General features: G+C 36.9%; 1 protein-coding gene across 1 annotated transcript in view; it reads left to right on the top strand.

The window, feature by feature from the left end:
* Positions 1-25,248, top strand: part of MAP1B (microtubule associated protein 1B) — a 70,791-nt gene that overhangs the window by 3,402 nt on the left and 42,141 nt on the right. Inside the window, exon 2 of the mRNA XM_063295497.1 lies at positions 5,469-5,570. Within this exon, the coding sequence (XP_063151567.1) occupies positions 5,469-5,570 (102 nt within the window). The remainder of the gene's footprint in view (positions 1-5,468; positions 5,571-25,248) is intronic.

Genomic DNA, 25,248 nt, shown 5'->3' on the forward strand with positions numbered 1-25,248 from the left:
TAAGGATTATGAGATTTGATATAAAGCAATCTTTCAGAAATGTCCAACTAAATTGTTCATTTACAAGAACTAATGCACATGTAATACACAAACTGAAAAGATCTGAGTTCTGTAATATTCATATGAATGATCCTGAATATGTTATCTGTATGATTCCCATTCTGAAACATTTTTGTTAACTGGATCCCATAAAATAAGAACACTTACAAACTCTTTGTATACCTGGAAATGATATGAAATTTATTAAGAAATAAAAGTAAGATACAAAACAGATACCAAATCTCTATATCTTAAAATAATAACTAATGGGTCAGAAGAATTTTCTGTATATCCTAGTATAGCATTATAAGATGTTAATAAGATGTCCTCCAAACCGTTTTCAAACTCTGTACTATTTAGATCAGCCTGGTTTTGTATTAGGAGATTTGAAGTCATGTACTCCAGACAGGAGAAAATGGTTTAAGGATATGATACATGCACTGAGTACAAGAAATTCTAGGATTATTTTCCATACAAACCCATGTGATCTAGACATTCATGCTGTAGGTATGGGATTAACCCTTGGAATTTATTAGATAAGAACTGTCATCTCCAGTAAAAAAGCGATTAGTTGGCTATTAGTTGATGGGAAAATCCTCCACCAGAAGATGTTGCATGTCACAATATACAATAAATTCTGACATTATATAGAATAACATCCTACATTCCTAATGAAGACAGACATTGCTTTATGTCAAGTCATACTTTTTGTGGAAATCTGGCAGAGATTTACTAATGATGTCATAGTTGAAGTGAAGAAAACTAAAGTAGGAATCAGTCTTCTTTGGACTTTGATTTTTTTCCCATTATTGAATTTCAGGGGTACCATTAAAAGCAGGATAAAAGCAAATTCTGATTGATTTAGCACAGTAATATGGATTCCTTTTGGAAGTTTTCAAAAAGGCATACTTCCAAAAGAGTGCATTTAGTAGATTAAGATACAATTTAATTTGACTGCCTTTATTAACAATTTTTTTAAAAGTATGCCAAGCTAATGTTTCTATTTTTTTCAATAGTTCAGAGTAATTGGAATGAAATATAATTTGGGGAAAATACTAACATGATTTAATTATTTAACATTTCTAAAATATTTTTATTTTTGTTGGAATACAACAAAAACAACTCAGCAGATATGCTTATAAAACACCGAGGTACTGAAGGCTGTTGACATGCTAATTTTAGCATGACCATATGGCTTTGCTAAGTAGGGGATTTGAATGCTATGTCCATGTGCTTTCTACAGTAACCTCACTTTGAACAGTTCCAGTTCCATAGGTGACATCCATGTCATGGAGGGGTTTTTTTGCTCGTATGACAGGACTTTCTCTTTTCACCTCTGAACCCCTTAAGCCTCCAAATTGCTTCTTCAGCATGATGATTCTCAGGGTCTTGAGCACATATAAGAGGGCATACCAGGCACTGGTCCATCAGTAGTAGACGAGCTTATGATTGGGTTTATTTATGTCCATTTATTACATTGCTCACTTTACTTGGAAATTATTATTGTTGAAATACAGATAAATATACTAAGCCTGACAATAAACCTATCAATAAATTTGTTTGTCACAATCAGTATATTCCAAACTTCACTTAACCATTACATTTAATTCAAACAATGAAATCTATAACCCAATTACTGAATTACATGTATATATTACCTGGCAAATCTCATATATTTAATAAATTCCATTGGATAAAATCTCTGTAATAAGGGACCATATTAAAAAAAAAAACTGTCTAAGAGGCAGAAGGAATGTACAATTATGAATGTTACTATTATTGCCAGTACCAAAACACCTTTGGAGCCATTCTGTTCCATTGCAGCTTAAAATAATTAACATTCCCCAAATTAAATTCTTGGGATGGAATTAAACGTTTGGATTTAAAATTATCTTTGCAGAACTTCTAACAGGTTTGCCTAATTTTGTAGGCCCATTTGTATAACTGTTTCTAAGTTGTCTGTAAACAAATCTGTTTAGGAATAACTTATGATCAAATCTCAACCCTAAAATATGGAGTATGTTTTGATAAGGATGCTCTCAGCCCTCCAAGGTAGACCAGACTAGGAAACCAAAGTTACATAAGCTAATACTACTTTTATTGTAAGGTTACAGTAACATAATCTTGCAAGTCTGAATGCACTTCCCCCTCACTCCCTTTATCTTCGTGAGAACTAGGGAGGGTCTAACTTATTTGGGTTACAGATCTGGCCTGGACTCAAATTTCTTTTATCTGACCATTATCTTGGTTGCTGGTCTTCCTCCTGTTCTTCAAGGTTATTCCTTCTGCCCGTTGCAGATGCTGAAAAAGCGGTGGTAGTTTTCTGACCCCATTGAAACTCCTCCTGCAAGGGTATACAACTTGAGGCTCCCAGGATCCTTGGGCTTGGCCCTCAGAGTCCTTACAAAATTACCATCAAAATTAATTTTAAATGCAACAGAGGGAAAAAAAATGGGGAGCAATCATCTAAACTTCACTTTAATTAAGTAAGTCAATTTCAATTCAATGAGTTCAAATTCAATTTTTGTCTTATCCTATCTACTTTTGGGAGGGCAGCTCAATAGGCCACTCAAAGGCCAAATACAACCCCAGCCAGAAAAATATTACACAGCCCTATCCTCCTGGAATTATTGTGCTGTTGTGCTTAATGGTGGCTCCTTCCCTTTTAATTAGCTGATACCTGCTGTTCAAGTGGAGAGTATAAATGTTATATACGTACAGGCTTGCAGATGAATTGATAATCTCTTATTGGCTGAGCCAATAAAATGGGTGGGGAGGGAGGAATTTGGGGAACTTTTTTAAAAAAACTGATCCAATTAGTTTGGACATGCTTCAAAACATTTACATTTGTTCTGCTTGTAAGCTTTTGTTTAAAATCATTTTAAAAATTATATATGATTACATGCATTTAATATTTTGTACCTGTGTCATGTAAACAAATAATATTCTTTTAAATTATAATACCTTGCTATAAAAAGTTCAAATGTAACACACTGAATGTAGAAATATACACTCAGAATTTTCTAGACTTTAAAAAGGGAGCATCAGTATATCTTTTTTTCTGGGCTCCCATATTTAGTTTCACTTATGTCAGGCCGTGCTGATTATAAGCTGGGAATCCATATTATTGCTAGATTTATTAGTATGTATAAATTCTGCACAATAATGTTTTGTGCTGGATACAGTTGAAGTTGGCACAGGCTAAAAGGTGTATCAGGACAACTGTACCTTTGGGCTGAGTGAAGCAGTTACCTCAGACAACAGTCTTTATGTGTGTCATGTAAGGGCAGCAAATGGTTAGTTATTTAATTGGTTATATTGTTGTTACTGGCAGATACGGGGAAAGGGCTTGTGGCTTTTTCTGTCTTATGTACCTAAATAACTTGTCTGGCCCTGGGTACTATGCATCTTAACCATATGCAGAAAGCAAAATGACATCTGTACCCCATCAGTCTCCTAATCCACCCTACCTGAAAAGGTGGTTGTTGTGGGGAAAAAAATTGGAGGAGAGAATACTATGTATACTGTTCTAAGCTCCTGGGGAAAAGAAGGGAATTGATGGAATCCAAGAATTAATAAATTCCCAAACTAGGCACCATAGCTAGATGGATTGTTGATGGTTTGTGAGAGGCTGCCATAATGTTAATACTCACCTCTATAGATGAGATAGAGAAAAGTGAGGCAATACAAGGCAAATGTGAGGTTAAATGAGAAGAGAGCAGTGTTACCTAATGGGACAGTTTGCTCAGACCAGGCAAAAGGGTTTTATAGAGCTGGTGCTTTCTATTGATGCAAGTACATGGACTTCTTTAAGACAATGGTGAGAGATGAAGGGGGTTGTTGATGATCAATGCTTAAGCAATACCTCATTGCCTACCTCCATCATACAGAGATTAATACAGCTGTTGGTGGAAGACCCTGAGTGATAGTAGTACTGATGTATGGAAGGCTAGCTGTCAGAGCCCTACGTGCTTCCTTAGAGGGTAAGAAAGATGGGCATTTCATTTGGAACTGTGCCTACTTACCAGAAAAAGGGCAAAGTTAAACAGGGAGGAGCATCTTGTGGAGAAGGTGGCAGGTAGCATTCTGATCAATGGTGCTTTGTAACAGGTTATCTCTCCCAGGGTAGCTGTTTGGTAATTGGGTAGGATCACAACATGTTTTTGAAATTCCAAGTAAACACATCTGCACAAAAAGTTTTGGTATATACTGTATGTATAAGCTGTGTACTTAAGTCTGAGCAGCACACTGATGAGTGCCTGTTCTGGAGTACAGTCCTGGTCACTCTGGCAAAGTGTTTGTCCTGAGCTGAAAGAGGTTCCCATCTTTATCCTACCACCACTACCCCTCCAAAATTTACATCAGCAAAGTCTTTCCTGGCTCAGTTGTTCCTTGACTCATTTTTATTTGTGGAGAGGATTTCTTCATTTTTGTTTCTTTGTGCTGTTTGTAGTTCTTGTAGTGATGCAAAAGAGTCCCCCTTTTGGGAGGAGATGGGCAGTGATAGAAATGTGAATAATAAATAAATAAATAAATATTTTGTGATTGTGATGATGTAAATTATTGCTTTAAATTTAATTATTTTTGTAATGTGGCTGCCACTGTAACTCCTTACAGGAACCCTAGTTTTCCACACATACATGAATTCATAAAAAGCATAAGAATTTGGAGAAAGTGTTTTTTATAAGTAGCATATAACAGTTATGTATTTTTATAGCATGCTGCAAATTGGTTGGATACATCAGCCTTTTGTAAATCCCACATCCCATAATCTGCTCCCTAATAATAAAACTAGTAAAAAAGGCTGGTCTTGCTGGCACTGGAGTTCTAAATAAAGTCAATAACTAAAGTATTAAGATATATTGGAGACTCTGAGAGTTAAAAGGATTGAATGTGAAAAGGGGAATAAGTAAACTGATTTTAAAAACTTGGTATTTTAAGCAGAGAATTGACAGGTTTATTTTAAAAAATAAAATCTAAATGTATCCATATCTGAAGAAGATCTGAGAGTGGCTTAATGTGTTGGACTAGGTCTGGGGGACCCACATTCAAATGTATCTTCAGCCATTGAATTTGATTACTGAATTTATTTATCAAAAAGATTCATATAGCTGCCCATCTCATGTACTATAACCCTAGGTGGCTTATAAACAACCATAACAACAGTAAAAAGCATAAAAACCATTACAAAAACTCTGGACACCCTCTAAAGAAACCCACCTCCACCCACATCATCCACATTCAACTTTACTGGGCTTAAGCCTCACTCTATCCTAACGCTTGTGGGAAAAGCCCTGTAACTTTGGGCTGGTCTGTCAGCCTAACCTACCTTGTGGGGGAAGGTAAAAAGGGGAAAAGAAAACTAACAATGATAATAAATAGTTCTGTACTTATCCCTGACTATATGTTCGTTTTGTTTTGATGTCTAGGTATCCGATCATGGGACACAAACCTCATTGAATGCAACTTGGATCAAGAACTTAAACTTTTTGTGTCTCGCCATTCAGCTCGATTCTCTCCTGATGTGAGAGGTGAGGCTTATTTTTCTGTTATTGCCTGTATATGGTGTAGATTAATTTAAAATACCTGTGACACAATAGGTCTTGGTCTCCATTTAATACAATAAGGTTGTAATCCTATATTCACATTCCTGAGAGCAAGTCAATTGAAGGTGGTGAGATTTTCTTTTGGATCAACAAGCCTAAGGTCACAGTGTAAAGTTGGTTGTCTCTCTTTTAAAGAAAGCTCTATAGAGGACAACAGACAAAGCCAGTATGTAAGCTTGGGGTGACAGCCAATGGCTATATTTCCAGATTTACTTACTTACTGGGAAGTAAATGTTGATGAGATCAATGAAAATCAATTCACAGGGAATATACTTAGTTGGGCTATAAGCATGTAAATAACCGTGGTATGTTGTTGTTAACAAGAAGGATTCTATTCTTAGAATAACTCAGTTATGCACACTGTTTTTCAATAAAAGAATAATCTGTTATAAGCTGCTACCTTTTAGCAGTGTAATTCTACGTATTAATAAAAGCTAAAGCAATTGGGCTGCTTTGACAGAATTTCATTGCAGATGTTTATATCACAAAAGCTTTTGGAACTTGGCTTCAAAAATTTGTAGATATTACTGGGAATGAAGAAAAGCTTCAGATTATGATTTTGTTACTTTCCTATGCCCAGTCTTCATTTTAAGCAAAGTTTGTATGTCTGCTATATAGAGGATTGCGTATTAACCCAGATCAGATGCTCAAGTTAAATAAAATGCTTCCAAGTCCTTGCACATACCCAACGTGTCCAAAGTCTAATGTGCAGTGACCTATTATAAAATCCTATCAAAACATACAGGTATTACTCTTTCTTTTAGGAAGGATTCGGTGAGGATTTTACCTGAATAAAGTTTTCTTAGCATAATCACAGCAGAATGAGGCCGTCCTATTTTAGATTTGAGTGGGCAAACTTTTAGCAGCTGGAAGCCTCACTTAAAATTGGGGTTGGTGAAGACAGCAGTGAGTGGGAGGTAATATAAGATGAGTGAGGTTAGGATTATCTCTTTTTCCTGAGTTTAAGGAGAGGCTTTGTTAATTAATGGGAACTTAGTGTATTCCTGGTTTACACTATAATTTTCATGTTTTTGTGCCTCTGCGTTCAGAAAAAAATAAGGCAGACAGCCTCTGAGGTTTCAGGTTTTCAGTTTGACCCTGAATAGTATTCTCTGATAAGAATATTCCAGTTTTCATCATAGATTTAAAAAAAAATCTTTGGAATAAAGATTCTCCCACCAATTATTAAAATTTGGGGGAAAGAGGGACTGAAGTCTGCAGTGATTCAGGCTACTCTACCATCTTCTTGTACTATACATACAGACCCAGCTTTATACTCCTAGGTCTTTATTCAGGTACAGGATCAACACAGAACTCAGTGGTGGGGGAAGCATCGGCTTCTGGCTGTGATGGCTGGGAATGCTGGCTCTGATAGTGCAACATCTCTGTAGGTGTTAGATTAGGGAAAGCTTGCATACCTTTTTGCCTCTCAAGAAAGAATGAATGCGGTGGCACAGTCACTTTTATGATAAGATCATTAGAAACAGACTTGATCCAAAATGCTTGGCCTCTGCATGATGGGAATTCAGGGTACGCATATGTAAATAGGATACATCTGCTGTAGAACCCACATTAGCTATATTAAACTTTTCCTGCTACAGAGGAAAACACAGAAGCTTCCTGGGATACAACGCTCTTGGAATATATCTAAGGTTCCAAATTTTAGCACAAATTAATGGATTTTCAGTTATATATTAAATAACTCTTTACTAAAGCAGCAGTTAATTAAAGTCACTTTAATTAAAACCTGTACTCTTAAAATCATTGTGCAAGAACTAATGCAAATGTCTGCTTCTGTTCAAATGCATAAAGTAAGAGTAAGTGCATGATAGTTTAGAATAGTAAGAAATATATGGAGGTATTTATTCAGGCTGGATGACCTGAAGTTAGTCTAGATTATTCCAAGATTGGATATTAAAATTACTTAATCCTGTACCAGTAATAGGAATCAATACTTTAAATATATGACAGTTTCATAATCTTCCTTTACAAAATGGTTAATATCACAAAACAATATTTTGAAATGAAAGTACTTCTCATGTTTTAAGGCAGACTGTGTAAGTGTGTAAATACACACTGATACAGACAGACAGGGTGGGAGAAGTCTCCAATCAAGCAACAAGTTTCACATTTATCCAGTACCGAAAAGTTCAATACTCAATTGCACAGCAGTTTTATAAGCTTTGAAAGTTGCTCAGTTTTGAAAGCAAATGCAACTCTGCAATACTTTTGGGAGAATGGATTAAAGTTTATGAGTTTTGGAAGAGCTCTGTTAATCACAGAATCTTGCAAGGACTCTGGATCTCTCTCCCGTTAACATAGCTGAAGTCTGCAATGTTAGTTTTATATGTTACTCTTGGCAAGAAAGAAAATGGAGACAGAGAGGCAGGAGATTAGATTAGTTTGGCTGATTCATGCAAATGGATTGATGCTTAGTTTCCCCATGGAGGAGTTGCTATTAGCAACTGTGCCATAGCATCACTCTCTCAATGCATAGTAACAATGAGGCTCAGAACACATCTGTCTTAAAAGGCCTCTGGATTGTGCTTACTTTTATAGGAAGAAAAATCCAAACATAATTATTTCAGCCAGTAAAATTACTTTTAATATCAATAAAAGAAATACCTTGTTTTCTGAATCAGGGTCCTTGGTTCTTCATCCTGGTCCTTAAATTTAAATACTCAAATAGAAATATTTGCTTACTGAAAATGGTGATAGAAAAATATTTTTAAAAAAATATTTATTAGCTGAACACTACTGTAAATATGCTACATTTTCATTATGGAATGCTATTCCTTCTCAGTCTGTCTGTCTTTCTCAACTTGATGTCCTCCAAAATTCTGGACTTCAGCTCCCATATACTCCACCCAGTGTGGAAAAAATGAAGCAGGCTAATATGTAATAAAACATAAGTTCAAAGATGCCTCAGCTATTAGTGATGCCTGTAAAAATTGAAGCTACTATTATGTCAAACTGATGTAAAAATTCTGATAAATAAATGTATCACTAATGCACATAGACAATGAGTTTTTAGCCTAATTATATTTGAAAGTTTAATTTAAAGTAGCTAATGTTACAGAACATTATTTAATCAGGATTGCCATACTTAGTGTTTGGTGCTTGCTATGCAGCCATAGGGAGAGGATGATAAATATGAAGGACTGTATAGTTGTTGGTGTCCTCTGAGCCTTGTTGTTTTCTTGCAGACATTTCATTGCCAGACTAGGCAACATCTTCAGTGTGAGCTAAAGTGTGAGCACTGAAAATGTTGCCTAGTCTGGCAATGAAACAACTGCAAGAAAACAACAAGACTCAGAGAGCACCAAGGACTACACAGTTCAACCCTGAGCTACAAATGTTCTCTTCGATTAAATATGAAGGAACAGGAAGGGGATAGGCATATTCTGCTAAACTTCTTTTGCAATGCTGCAACCTCAATGTTATTGTATTGTATTGATTAAATAGAGTTACTGAAATATCTTGTATGGCATGAATAGTCTGCATTGGCTGCACCTCAATATCTGGAGAGATTGAAGCTACTTGATATTTGCATATATTTTTTTATTTGGGGGGAGTCCATCTATACATTCTGGCTTTGGAGGTTTCTACAACTTCTTTTGAATGTTTTATAACCAGAAGGATAAAAAAAATAATACCCAGGACAACAATGGAAATAATCCCCCTCTTAGTCTTTCTTGGAGGGGAGGGGTTTGAGTCTGTTGACTCAAGTGGTTTACCATTGCCTCCTTCCTAGGGCTGAGAGAAAGTGACTGGCCTAAGGTCAACCAGCTGGCTTTGTGCCAAAGTGAGGACTAGAATCCATGGTCTCTGGGGTTTCTAGTCTTGTGCCTTAACCACTACACCAAACTGGCTTTCCTTAGTCTTTTGCTAATTTTCTGATGTATTTATGGATTGCTCATACTTTGAATAGGGTGACCACATTTCAAGTTGTTGTAGGAGAACATAGTGCTGTAAATGATCATTCTGTCCTATTGCTCTGTCAGTGCCATTTCGGGGAGGAAAAACAAAGGTGAAAGGAGATTCTAGTTCACTTTCAAAAGGCCTTGTTCAGAATAATCTAAGAATGTCGGGAGAAAGTTAAGCTTGGATATCTTCTCTCTAGTTTGAAACTGTGAAAGAGAATATGGTATTTGTCATAACCAAATCCTTAAAAAAAGAGAAAAAAAGCAGTGCAGTAAATACTTTGCTTTAAAGCATCCTACCACAGGTTCTTCTTGCAAGATGATGCTGTCAAGGTAATGCATGCTATATGCCAGCAAATTTGGAAAACACAAGAATGGCCATCAGACTGGAAAAAATCAATTTATATCCGCTTACCAAAAAAGGGAAACACTAAAGAATTTTCAAACTATCGAACAGTGGCACTCATTTCACATGCCAGTAAGGTAATGCTCAAGATCCTGCAAGGTAGACTTCAGCAATTCATGGAGCGAGAATTCCCAGATGTACAAGCTGGGTTTAGAAAAGGCAGAGGAACTCGGGACCAGATTGCCAATATCCGCTGGAGAATGGAAAAAGCCAGGGAGTTTCAGAAAAACATCTATTTCTGTTTGATTGACTATTCTAAAGCCTTTGACTGTGTGGACCATAACAAATTGTGGCAAGTTCTTAATGGTATGGGGATACCAAGTCATCGTGTCTGCCTCCTGAAGAATCTGTATAACGACCAAGTAGCAACAGTAAGAACAGACCACGGAACAACGGACTGGTTTAAGATTGGGAAAGGAGTACGGCAGGGCTGTATACTCTCACCCTACCTATTCAACTTGTACGCAGAACACATCATGCAACATGCTGAGCTTGAGGAATCCAAGTCTGGAGTTAAAATCGCTGGAAGAAACATTAACAATCTCAGATATGCAGATGATACCACTTTGATGGCTGAAAGCGAAGAGGAACTGAGGAGCCTTATGATGAAGGTGAAAGAAGAAAGTGCAAAAGCTGGCTTGCAGCTAAACCTCAAAAAAAAACCCAACCAAGGTTATGGCAACCAGCTTGATTGATAACTGGCAAATAGAGGGAGAAAATGTAGAAGCAGTGAAAGACTTTGTATTTCTAGGTGCGAAGATTACTGCAGATGCTGACTGCAGTCAGGAAATCAGAAGACGCTTAATCCTTGCGAGAAGAGCAATAACAAATCTCGATAAAATAGTTAAGAGCAGAGACATCACACTGACAACAAAGGTCTGCATAGTTAAAGCAATGGTGTTCCCCGTAGTAACATATGGCTGCGAGAGCTGGACCATAAGGAAGGCTGAGAGAAGGAAGATCGATGCTTTTGAACTCTGGTGTTGGAGGAAAATTCTGAGAGTGCCTTGGACTGCAAGAAGATCAAACCAGTCCATCCTCCAAGAAATAAAGCCAGACTGCTCACTTGAGGGAACTATATTAAAGGCAAAACCGAAATACTTTGGCCACATAATGAGAAGACAGGACACCCTGGAGAAGATGCTGATGCTAGGGAGAGTGGAGGGCAAAAGGAAGAGGGGCCGACCAAGGGCAAGGTGGATGGAGGTGATGGACTCGTCCCTGGGGGAGCTGGGGGTGTTGACGACCGACAGGAAGCTCTGGCGTGGGCTGGTCCATGAAGTCACGAAGAGTTGGAAGTGACTAAACAAATAAACAACACCATGGGTTTTAGTGGAATCAAGCCTAATTTCTTGCACTGCTCTATCGCTTTTGTTTGTAGAATATGGACACTTCTAATAGTTTCCTTTATTTTCCTGAAGAATTAAAAAGATACAAAGCTTTGAGAGTAGACTTGTTTTATCTACATTTTTTAAGTCTTCCTGTTAGATACATTTTAAAAATGTTACTTGTCTGAAAGATATATTAGCTTACCATAAAAGCTCTTTAGATACATTTCCTTCAGACACATTTGCTCTAATGTGTAGGAAGGCAGGATTTAGCAATGTGTTAATTTAATATTACTCATAATAATTTATCCTAGTCTACTAAAATGTTAAGCTTGTAGTTATCAGCTGGAAACTGCAGACCCTAGATTTGAGGGAAGTCCCTTAATTTTAAAAGATACAAATATTCCGTAATAGGTCATGAGCATTCCACAAGTAAAGAATTTATAAAAATTCAGAATATTGTCTTTTCCTTCCTTTTAAAAATATAGAAGATGGGCAGGTTTTTTTTTTCTTTGAGAATCAAAGCAGTCATTGATAACAACAAAAATCCAAAATTTAAGATTGGCTATTCATATGTAATGCATAATTATGAATTGTCTCTTTGGGGCTGCCTCACAGAATAGATTTTGCTTGTTCCATTTGCATTCATAGAAGGACCCTGGTGGGAAGGGTTGCTTTGCCTGTAACAATTCCCCCTCCCATTAAACCTGTAATTACATCAAGAATTATAATTTGCCTTTGCCTTCTGTGGAATAATGTCATTGTATGTCAAGTTGGGGATTATAAAGTAGGAGGACACCCTGCTGATGCTGTCATTTTATGTTAAATAGGAGAATCCGATTTCCTTCATCTCAGAATGATTCAGAGGGTATAGCATTTACTGAAGGAATTAATGGAAATATGTAGATAAGTCTTTCCCACCAATTATAAGCTATAGAAAAGGCACAAAATATTTTTGAAAAATAATTAGAAGTATCAGGGTTTCATCTTTTACAGTCCATAGTGCAATCAAAGTATAGGCAACTAATGCCTATAAATCAGTCACCAGATTTAGCTCTCTTCTTCTGAATGAGTAGAATCTGAATGTAGCCTGAAAATCTTACACAGATCAAGGAAATAGTGTAGCACATTGTAAAAATGGTTTATTCTCATACATGGGCCCAAATTAAACCTTTTAAATTAGCAACAAACTGCTGCTTGTTCTTTCCAAGGACAATCCTCTATTTTGCAAACTTATTGCTACTTTCCTTCTCAATCAACAATCCCAAGCTGTTCTTCCAGTATTAACAACATATTTTTCTACTGGACTAAAAATCCTTCAGTCTCAGGAGATCAAGCAAAAGCATGTTATTTTCTCTGTCCATCACATGTGCACCATAGGCCTTTCTATTAATGAATTCATTTTACTGAATTGTTCAAAAGCAGTACTGCCTTGAGATAATTAGTCTCAATTTGACAGGAAGCAATCAGCAGGTTCTATTGTTCATTGCTGGGTGGGATATAGTATATTGCTTATTATCATGCTTTGTTGGGTAGAATATTAATGACTGTTTGCTTCCTGAACCTTGAATATTGAGTTTATTGCCTACATCTGACATCTCACACAATCATATCTTCGTTTCCTCTGAAGTTTCATTTCTTAATTGACAGCTAAAAATAAGCAGAGTAAAGAATGAAAATGAATTGCATTTCTTTCTCTTAAATTTTAATTGGCAATGGTAAATTCTTTTTAAAGTGAAGTGGAAGAAAAAATGCTTCCCTTTGGTTTATGTACTCATACATACATACCTAGCATACTATTCCCTTTTGAAATAAACAAGGCTATGTAGTTCATGGAAAAGGAGTAAAAATAGTAATCCAAAGAAATTAAAGACATTAGATAAAGGGAGGGAGTGGAAATTTAGCTAAAACTAGTTTACCCAATCATCATTCATTATACCTCCATACCTTTCTATCCTTTGAAAGGTTCTCATCAACCACATCCAGCTATAATTTTCTCTTGGTTCCCCTTGAGCCATGAGCTTTTCTTTCCTTTATTTGTTTTCCATTTCAGTCTTCATTCCTTCTCCCTGTATGATCAAGCCACCACAATGTACTTCTTTTGTCTTCTTCTGTACTGGTCACTTACTTTGCATCCACATTTATTAAACACACATTAATTTTTGACTTAATTTTTTCTTTTACTGGAGGTCTTCAAACAGAGGCTGGAGAGTTATTTCTCCCAAATACATCAGCAGATCCTACATCAAGCAGGGGATTGGACTAGATGCCCTCTGAAGTCTGTTCCAATTTCATGATTCTGTGATAACTCAAGCTATTCACTTTATCATACACTTTCTCTAAACCAACAGACATACAGTAACGTTCTCATGTTCATACATTTCTCAGTTACCTGTTGAAAAGCAAAAACCTGGTCTGTACAACTGCTGCCCAGCATAAAGTTTCAAGGCATTTTCCAAATTTTGATCATTGACATATTTTAATTAGAATTCCATCAAATGCCTTTCTAGGCACGCTTAACAAACTAATCCCCCTGCAGTTTTTGCTTCATTCTTGCTACTTTTCCTTTTGTATAGAAGATCAGTAACAGCATTCTTTTCTTTTACTCTTTTTCACTTCCTTTTCTCTGTGTCTGTCTTTAACCATGATCCACTCATGACAATACAAAACATCATGGTTTTAGATTTAAATTAATTCCTTTGCCATATGTAGGCATAACAGACGTATGCTAAATCAGGTTATTTGAAACAACCAGACCATTTCCTAAGCAGATGCTCACCAAAGAGTCACCAGTCTATGTCATTATTGGCTCACACTACTCTGGGCAAGTTATGATTTCTAATCCAGAGACTACGTTGCAAGCAAACCTGTTATTCTCTTTGACTGAAACCTATTGCCCACATCTCATCAGTTAGGAAATAGGTGTTGACCACATCCTACCAACTAGAAGTGCACTGACATACACTTAGGATGCTTGCCTTTTGAAAACAAATTCGTTTTTCAGGATTTAATTTTCTTTCTCATAACATTTTGTCACTCAGAATATGAAAGCACTGTAGCAATTAAGCACACCATTATTGTGAACTGACTGAGTCTTTCTGCTGCTGTTGATTTTGTTGTATGAGAAGAGCCCTGTTGATTGGTCTAGTCCCAGCCATGCTCACTGAGATACTTTTGAGAAGCCCATAAGCAGGGGTTGAAGTTAGAAGCCCTTCTGTTGGCATTTCAAAGGCACATTATTTTTGAGGTGAATGTAATTTGATCAACTTTCCTTAACTTGGTGTATTCCAGATGTTTTGGGTCTGCCGTTCAAAACATCTGCCATTCCTGGGAGTTACAGTGTCAACACATCTGTGGGTCTCTAGGCTGAAGAAGGCTGACCTTATCCCTAATAAAGCCATTCAAGTCAATAGACAAAACTGCAATTTATGGCAGTTCTTCTATTCCAATTATATCAAGGAGTGGAGTACCCTGAATTCTGCTGCTACGGCAGGAAGAAACAGCATTTGTCCACTTTTTTCCTCACCATTTGTAATTGTATTCAGTTGTAATTTCAGATATGAATAAATCAGTTTATTTCTGATTAAAGACCCAAATCAGACTTTTGTCAAAGAGAAAGCTTTGGCCTGCTGAAAATTTGGCTGTCCTTTTCTATATTTTCTGCAGCCTTATCTTTTTGATATAGAGCTTTCTGAATTGTACACATTGCTTCAAATGCAGCCCCACCATAGGGTTAGTATTATCATTCTGTCCCCATTTCTTTTTGCATGTATGAATTACTTTTGCTTTTTAACCAGTATATGGGAAAAATGTTCACAAATATTCACTAAAAAAAAAAGAAGTATATAGGTGCGTACACCATCCATCCATACATCCATCCATCCACATACATACATACATACATACAGCAGATAATATTCCTGTAGATCATAAATTTCAATTAGTGCAAATTTAAGAGGCCTTACCCAGGTATTGCGTAACATTCTATATGCAATGAATTTTTAATATTGTCTTTCCTTTGGTTCTTAAAAATAATGTAGACTCATAGCTTTGGTAAAGTAGGGTAACGTTAGACTTGGACTGGAAGGAAGGCAATTATTATCCTTACTTAATAACTAAGGTCACTGTGTGACAAAGGGTGGTAGTTAGGATAATCAAGAAATTCAGATAACGCTAGTTTGGGCTTCTGGTGGGGAATGGCGGACTGAACAGCTGACAACATGGCAATTTTTGGGGGGCTCAGGCAGGTTCTCCTGAAGCCCAAAAATGTTCTCTGGATAAAGGAAAACACCTGGAATCATCCCATCTGTCCTCCATACAGCTGCTCACAGCCAGAAGATTGCAAAGTGTTCGCTTTCGACTGGTAAGAGCCTGCTGGGAGGCAGGGAATTAATCACTTTCTAAGCTATGCTGTAGCCTTAAAGGGACACTAAGACTGGCCACCCCCTTTCTAAATCAAGAATTTGTATTTTTTTAAAAAATATATATACCCCAAGAGAGGCTTTCTACAGTGAGGAGAAGCTGGTTCTCTTGGTGCTTAACGTTATCTTTGGGATTACTTTAAAAAAAAATCTTTTAAGTTTTGTATTTTGTTTTCCTTCTAAAGGAAATTCCAAAGATTGAGAGCAAACAATTGTCTTCCTGTTATTATTTTTGTATTAAATTTGAAGATACTAACATTTTCCTACACGTTGAATCAGCTGATTTGAACCATCCGCTTTCTGTTTTCATTTTTCCTTGAGAACTGTCTACTATCTCACTCTCACTTTATGTAAACACACTTTGAAACTCTTCCATATCTTCAACTTTCACTGGTTAAGCTTCTAGGGGGTGCCTAGAATCTACTGCGTGAGACATGGAGGATTTCAAACAGATTCTTTCTGAGTTTCACCAGGATTTTAAACAGATTTCTTCTGACTTCTATCAAACTTTTATGCAAGATATCCAGGACATTGTGGAAAATATGAGATCCAAAATGTGCCATCAGGTTGGGGATGTGGTGGATGAAACTGAGGAATTCAACAGCGATAGAAATGTTTCTTTTAAGAGTGACATTGGGATTGTTATCGAGATGCCTGGATGAAGATTAGATAATGGAGTTGGAGAAATTTAAGGGAGAGAGAGATCTGCAAGCCACAAGTGAAGTTGACTTTCTGGTGGAATGCCATGAAAAGAACCTGGAATCTTTGAGGGGGGCAGTTGGGCTGTTTGATTCTTTCAAGAGGAAAGCTCTGTGCACATTGTGGGGATATGTAAATGCTCTGGTTTATTTTTAAGTGGGATAAGGATTTAAGAATGTTTATCTGGTTTGGATTTTAAGGATTTGATTGATATTATTTGCTTTTAAAGATTTGGATTTACTATTTTGAATTGTTGTTTTTTGGGTTAAGATTAAGATTAATAAAACTGTTGTATTATCAAGTATGATAGCAGACAACCTATGTGCTTTTTAATTTGATTCTTATTATAGTAGAAATGTACAGAATAGTGGTAGGAAGAGAATAATTAAATAGGTGTTATCTTTTGGATGGGAGAAAGATGTTTAGGATGTTTATATGAATTTTTTTTTCTTTATTTTAATATAAGGGGGAGGAGTAACTGTACTGAGTGATTTTTATTATGTGCTAAAGTGGAATGATTTATAGAAATAATTTGGTGTTTTGGTTTAATACAGAGTAAGAGATGGAAATTTTTGTATATCCTTGCTGTTAAAAGTTGGAAGCCACATCTTTTTGTAAATCTGAAAAAAAAGTGTTTTCACACTTTTTTAATTCCTTTATCTTTCTTTATAGTTTTTTGTTTTTCTGTAGTTTTATTCTTCTCTTGAAACTTAATAAAATGTATTAACAAAACAACAACAGATTATGCTATTTTGAAGTAATTTGAGGGATAATGGAGGGTGTTTTAGATGAACATGTCCTCAAATATACAGGGCTTAAAAATATTTAAAAATCTCTAAATAACAAGTGAGGTTCCAGTAGTATGATGGATTGCAATGACCATTTCCCCTCAAAGTGAATGTCTTCTATTGATTCTGTGGAAGAAGGCAAGCTATTGAAATCCTTAGACTTCTCTGTGGTGGCAGTTTACTTTTGTGGATAAGGAGTTGATGATTTAAAATTGTGACAGGTTCTGTGATTGGGGAGGAAGAATGTTTGTTTGTTTCACCTTCAGTGCTACCCATCTCCAGGCTGACTCTGGGCAGTTCACAATATAAAACAACAAAAGTGCACCAAAATAAATAGAAACACAAAAAGGCAAATCCAGACAACTGCAGCAGAACATATGTGAACATATGTATCTAACAGGGAGGTTCCATCTACCCTACCCCAAGGTCTGGGAGGACAGCCAGGTCTTTAAGGCCTCCCCAAATGCCTACAGGATGGGAACCATCTGGGTCTTAGAGGGGATCTCATTCCAAACGGGAGACACCTCAGTAGAGAAGTTGTACTTCCTGGGTCCTGAAATATGACACTGTTTTATCGAGGGCATCCAGAGTGTAGCCACTTCGTCGGCTCTTTCCAGCTGGGCAAAAACTACTGGAGGCTGGTGGTCTTCAAATAACTGGCCCTATGTCATGTTTTATAAAGCTTTATAAGTGATAACCAGCACCTTGAATCACACCCAGAAGCTTTCTGGCAACCAGTATAGCTTGCAAAGCAGATGGGTCATATAGCCATGTCAAGGCAGGCCCACCACTGCATGCACTGCTGTGTACTGGACCAGTTGAAGCTTTGAAGTGGTTTTCAAGGACAACTTCACCTGGAGGGCTTTCCCATAGGTGAAACATGAAGTGACAGGAGTGTTAGTGGCTGTCTGGAGGACTGCCTGATTTAAGAAGTGGCACAGCTGGCATACCAGATGGAATTGTGCAAAGGCCATCCAGGAGTAAGAATGGAAGAACCTTGGACCTAGACAGTCCCAACAACCACAGCCACTTGGTCTTGGTGGGATTGAGTCAGTTCCTCCCTGTCCTAGCCTGCACAACCTCCTGGCACTGGGGCGGGATTTCAACAGCATTGCTTGGCTGGCCTGGGGTCAAAAGAAATAATAATATAAAATGATGATGGTGATGATGATACACATACCACCCATAGGGTGAGAAAGGAATATGTAGATGTATGTATGTATGTGTGCATAAATAAATAATTAAAAAGATAAAATAATATGAACTTTTGCCTCCCCACTTTCAAGTCTTTATTAATATGTGACAAATGCATCCACTTAAGAAAGGAAGGTGTTTCATCCTAGAACCTTGGAAAGCCAAAAAGCACATGGGGGGGGGGGGTCCAAGTAACAAAATGATTGTCATAGATTTGCTATGTGTACAAAAGTAGATTTGATACTTATGCACATGCTCAGACCCCTATTGGTAAGAGCTGGGCCTCTAAGTCATGGATGAGATACAGGTTTTAATCTCACTGCAACAGTTTCTATGTAGGTGGTGCTCCACATCTAGCCTAGCAAGCATTTAGTTAATGTGAGACAAAGTAAAGGATTTACAAATATTGTTGCAGTGTCAGCCAAACTATTACTTGCCAAACCATGCCTCCTTCTATCTGGTTTCAAAATCATGCCTGCTTCTGTCTGGATTGTATTTTTTTTTAAGTTGCACTCTTGTGGTGGAACACTGGAAACTGGTGCTTACTTACCTATCTCCCCAGACTTTCAGGTTGGTTACAAATGCTTTATTTTCTAGGTCTCTGTTCCTTGAATTGAAATGGAGGTGGGGTTGGGAGGGAGTAGCCCTCTAATTTTGAAATCCTCTTCTGTGAGGATATTAAATATGTATAGTGCCATGTGCATTGGCCTTTAAAATCAGCTGGTTTCATCTTTGTTTATTGAGATTTGAACTTTTCTTGCTATTATTACTATTACTACTACTACTACTTTCCTAGTTTTTTTCTGGTCATAGGCTATAATAAATAGACAAAATCTTCATAATTTGGATATAATCATTCAATCTTTAAATAAATTTATGATGTGTTAAGAATGTTACATGTATTATAAACTGTTTGAGACATTAAATACTACTAGCAATAACTGCTGTCTTGAATTGTGCTCAGAGGCAGCTGTGCAGTCTGTGCTGACATTTCAGAATTGGGGATGTCGGCTCCCATTTGCTTCCTGCTGGTCAGAGGACCTTTCGTTACATTCATAATAGTCTGAGATCAGAGCTGAGCCTGTATTTTGAAGAACTGCCATGTACTAATTCCATATATGGATAATTTTGGACCTTTGTTTCAGTTCTGCATTTCTTTTTATAACTATTATTATCTGTTTAACCAAACTGCATGCAGTGTATTCTGTAACAATAACACTTTTTAAGCTTCTGTGTCCAAAAACAAAAAAGCATACAATTGCAGTCACCTTTTTTTCCTCCCTCTCTCTCTCTCCCCTCCGCCCCCTCCCCCGCCTTTCTTTTTGGCTTTCATAGTCTTAACAGTGAGTAAGCGGCTTTGCAATTCATAACTTCTCTCTAAGCATCTGAAATGTTTGTGCAAAGCAAAACCCACAGTGAAGTATGGGCTGCTGTCTGCTTGGGTTTTGCTTCACAAAAGAATTGTATGCTCTTAAGCACTGCCATGCTTCCCTGGAAGTATGTGGCTTTTGTTGCTTCTGGAATCTGTTTGCCTGTCCTAAAATCAAAGACAACAATGTGCCTACATCATAACAGTTAAAGTTATGCACTGACAAAACAGGCAGGGATTCTGACCAAAGTTTAAACTTCAGTTTAATGCCAAAGTCCCATTTAGCTCTTTGAACTCTTTGGATGGACCAGCAGCATTTGACTTTTGTCATTTTGCACCATCATTGCTGTGTATCGTAGCTGCAGGATAATTAGAACATTTCAGTTTTAAAATTGTAGAGGTTGATTTAAATATAAATTGTAAGTTGTATTATGATGTAGTAGAACACATTATTTTTAGACAAAATTCCCATGCAGACCTTTCAAATGACATGTGATTTGAAGGATATCACATTCTGGCTGATCTTTAGTGTTACAGAGCTGATGAAGGCCAGGATATTAGCACTATCTGATTAGGCAATGTAGAGTACTATATTTTGTCAGAGATAATATAAGAAAATAAATCAGTATTTATTGCAAAGTCTTTTTAATAAAATGCACCACCTGCTAGAGAGGGCTTTTTGCTCTTCAACAAGACTTAAGTCTGCTTATTCTTAGCAATTAAATGTACTTTGTCAAGAAAATATTTACTTTGATGTATTAGATTGTCCTTTTCATTTCCTTTGGCACTTTCCCCTTGCAATACTATACAGTGACTTTCCTTCACCCAGAGCTGAAATTCCAGACCTCTGCAAGGATAGGTCGACTCTCTCCCTTGAAGTAAACAGCATTTATTCTTTGAACCCGACATATCTCACAAGGGGCTCTAGATCAGGATGAAGTGTTTCATATAAAGTATGGATCAGTAGGTTCCCCCAGATGTTTATGTTACAGCGATTATATTGAAGTAAGGCTTAATGTATGTGAGATGAATGATTGGTGCAGTAGAAATATAATTATCTTACTGATGGGGTGTTTGGGTGATTTCTCCTAAGAATTGGCCCAAATGACTTGATCTGCTTCATATTTCTTGAAACTTTTGGGAATGTTCAGAAATGCTCCTCATTACTAGAAATGTTTGACATTTATATTCAACATATTCATATGGTTTTGTTATTTTTCTTCATGCTGTTTTTCTTTGTTACCCTCAACTTAATTTGACATCCTACAGTGTAATATATTTGACTACGTTGCATTTCTTAATTAGGGAATGATGCCATACTGTTTTGATAGGATGATATCTACCTCTACAAAATAATTTGTATTGCCACTGCCAATTTGAACATATGCATTCACCTTTTTCTTTGTAAGACTCATCTTTAATTCTGCCAGAGTGGTACCAACATGATTTACATTTTTAGTGTTAGAATAAATTAATGCTCCAGATTTAATGGGAATGTCTTATTAATTTGTTGGATGGAATGCAGGGATAGTTGAGGAAGGCCAGTAAATTACAATGGAATCCTGACAAGACAGAGAATCTGTCAGAGGGTAGCTTCCTGGTTTGGAAATTGGGGAGTTAACCTGGTCTAAATGAGGTTGTACTCCCTCATAGAGAATAGTAGTTTTGGGGGTTCTCCTATAGTCACAATTGTCGCTGGAGACGTCTGTGGCTAGGAGTGTGTATTGCCAGCTTCTTTTGGGGTGGTGCCATGCTGAGGAAAGCTCTTCCCCCTTAAATCTGGAGGGCAGCTACTATAGCATGCTGAAAACTTCTTCACCCAGGGCTTCCTGCTAGGAATGTTGGAAGAATATTTTTCCTTTTCTTTCCGCTGTCCCCCTCCACGTTTTTTTAAATACATATGCTTTATTGTACATTTTATATTGTTGTTTTAAGTATTATGTATGCACTCTTGAGAATTCTTGGAATTGCACCTCTCAGAATCCATAGCCAGCAAGGGCAAAGATTCCGTGATGCCTGGGGGATATGAGAGTGAGAAAGCTTAACCTATTGACTAATGGTAACACGACCTGGAATGCAGTTTTATATTCTTTTAAAGAGCATAAACGTTTATCATCACAATTAGCATTCCCTTATCATTTATCTGCTATGTCTGGCTGATGGTGATCTTAAAAGCTTTCTTTTCCTTAAGCCATTTAAAGTCTTTCCAACACTGACACCTTGTCATTCTGATGGGATAAAATTTATGAAACTAATTACACAGTGCATGTATAAATCGGCATATGGAAGGCTACATGTCTAAAATAGCACTTTAGCCATGCTATAATCTAATCAAACTTGACACTTCCCAGGAAGATGAAAAACCTTTTCCTTCAAAAAGCAGCTGAGGTTTTTTTTGCTGTGTTCTTCTGGGCTGAAGTGAGGAAGGCTGAAAATGCTTCTGTAATAAATCTTTATCCAATCATGGTAATGGAATATTTATAAAAATAATTCAGGTCGCACTCGTATACGTATTTCTTTTGAAGTAAGACCCACTGAACTCAGTGTGATAGATGGAGTTCCAAATGACCTATATTTTCTTTTCTGCTCCTCTAAATTAAATAATTGAGTCATATAGTAACATGTAGCTTGACCCAGACTAAACTTTTATCAGACTGCACTGTCATTGCTTTTATGCCTTAAAAATAAGAAACAAACACACAATTAACATCAGTTTTAAGCTAAAATGTAAGTGTATTTATCTTCTATTAATTCCCAAAGAAATGGTGCATTCCGATAAGTCATATGTGGATAAAAATGACCATAAATATAATTTAATGCATAGTTTTCATGAATTGTGAAGAATGGGACTGGTAGAAATTTATGGTGAATTCTCCTACTTACCCATTCTTGTTCCTTTGCTTAGGAAATAATTGCTCTGTTGGACATTCTGAAACAATAAAGTAGTTGGTATGGGGAAACTTCACTTCTGGCCTTTACCTCTGGCAGGTGTTTCCACTTCATCGTGTTTCCTTTTGTTAGCAGAAAGGAGGCCTGGATTCAGCATAGTTGATGTACATATAGTAAATTAAAAAAAAGAAGAGGAAGGATAGTATTGAAGAGTTTCGTTAAAATAAAAAGAGGATTATTAAAGGCAGTCTCTGCTACAGATGTTCTATGGTAAAATGTGTGATCTTTGAAAACGAAGTCTGTTCAGAGAACTAATTTTGCAAACACTAGAATTATGCTAGTGCTATCAGGTACCTACTGTACAATTTGAATATATTTATGATACCTTAGCATGACTCTTCAGCCTGTAAATGTTAATAATGCCCAGGAGCTAAAATTAAAATGAATGCAATCATCTATTTCTAAAAAAAGATTTTATCCCCATTAAAATGAATTAATAATCATAATTTGATTCCCCAACAATTATTTCTATTCCATACTTAAAATTTCTGAGATATTGGCAGTTCAGTATAGTCTTTTATTTTAAAAGAACCTTGCCATTTTTAAACCATTACTATTCTTCTTTTCTCTCTCTTCAATTTGTGATTTGTCATGTTCAGATTCATATAAGAAGGAACATTACTCAGATTTTATTTATTTATTTATTTAAAAGATCTGTATGGCCACCCATCTTAAACAACTCTGGGTGGCTCACAACAGTAATAAAACCAAAAACTATAAAACATAACCATAAAACAATCAAACAATCAAACAAAAACATTATTCAGATTACATAATTTCAGAAGTTGTATATTTGTATCTTCTGTCATCCTCTTAACCTTTCATCTTTGTGCATAAAATTAAGCTGGTTTTATTTTAAATAATACACTATTAATACATTGTAGTTGTAGAGACAGCCTAAGAATTAGGTTGTATCTTAAACATGCTTTTCTGACCTAGTATCAGGGCCACAACTGGGGGGGGGGGCAAAGCAGGGCATGTGCCCCCGGGCACCACACTGGGGCGGGGTGCCAAAATGAGCGCTGGGGGGGGCGCCAAAATGGGCATGGAATCCATGTTTGCCCCGGGTGACACAGATCCTAGTTGCGGCCCTGCCTAGTATATTTGACTCTACTGCCATTCTTGGCATCTATTTATAGCTACTTCCACCAATCAGTCTCCTTTATTGAGTAAATATGTTTTCAAATCCTTATTAAATTCATGCAAGAATGTGTGGAGCTGGGGGGTATTCTATAATCAAGAACCCAGATCCTGAAAAGCATGCAAATGAGATGAAGCAACATTGAAAAGGAAATGGAAAGAAGCCTCTGTCCTGTTGATCATGTTTCATAAACAGGATCATACCAAGTCAAGAGTGGGGACAGATAGTTGGGAATGGCTGACCATAGGGCCTTTAAATACCAGCACCAAGAGTTAATAGGGAGCCAGTGTAAAGCCCTGTGATAGCAAGAAACATGGGGAAAATAAGGGAGGTCAAGAACAATGTGTATTAACAAAGTTTTGGACCAAAATTGGCAATCAGAGATAGGAGAGAGGAAGAATCACCCATAAAATGGTGCAGTAGTCTGGCAAGAAACCATTGGGGCTTGGACTTACAAATGTGCATTGTCAGTGGCCAGGAACCAATGAATATGGTGGATGTTTAATAAGTAAAGATGACACACTCGTTGTTTATTAGTTCAGTTGCTTCCAACTCTTCATGACTTCATGGACCAGCCCATGCCAGAGCTTCCTGTCTGTTGACACACTCATAGTTGCTGCTATAAATGATCAAATGGAGAATGCATTGCCCAGTAGAAACCTGAGGTTCTTGGCCACTGACAAGGACAAATTAATATGCGTATGTGATGCACATATCAATGATTTGGATTTCTACTGATAATGAATTTCTCCTTAGTGACTGTAGATTGTTTCCTGACCACTCTTTGCATTAAAATGGCAGCACTCCCATTTCTGAAATATGTCTGGAATTTCTGTACAGGAAGACTATATAAAATATGTCATGTGATGCAATTCCTGTAATTGCATTGTATTCACTAGTTTAATTTTAATTTAATATTTTGATTTTAAGGCTACCCAACTCTCCAACTGCTCTGTGCAGCTTTCAATTTTACAATTAAAAGAGAAATAAAAAGAAAATGTATATCAAAGAAAAAGAATATAATTGACTGAAAGACCAACCCCATAATACATGAAGACCAAAAGATAGCAAAGGACCTGATTGCTGTCCTAACAGAAGCCTGGGAGAACAATCAGGTTTTTAACGATTTATGAAAAAACAGTAAGGTGGGAGCAATATGAATGTCTGGGGGAATACTGTTCCAGAGGACAAGAGCCATGTGTTTCCTGGGTCCCACAATGCTTAATCAATGGGACCTGGAGTGGGACCACTTGTAGTTGAATGTGGGAATGACCTTGGGAGACAGATGGAAGAGCCACAGACTAGACAACTGTCAGACAAGCGGCAGCTGAGTCCGCAGAAGGAATGTGGGCATGGCAAACGTCTCAGAACGTCTCCCTAGTTTT

This window comes from Candoia aspera, chromosome 2 (assembly GCF_035149785.1).
Source record: "Candoia aspera isolate rCanAsp1 chromosome 2, rCanAsp1.hap2, whole genome shotgun sequence".
NCBI classification, from domain to species: domain Eukaryota; kingdom Metazoa; phylum Chordata; class Lepidosauria; order Squamata; family Boidae; genus Candoia; species Candoia aspera.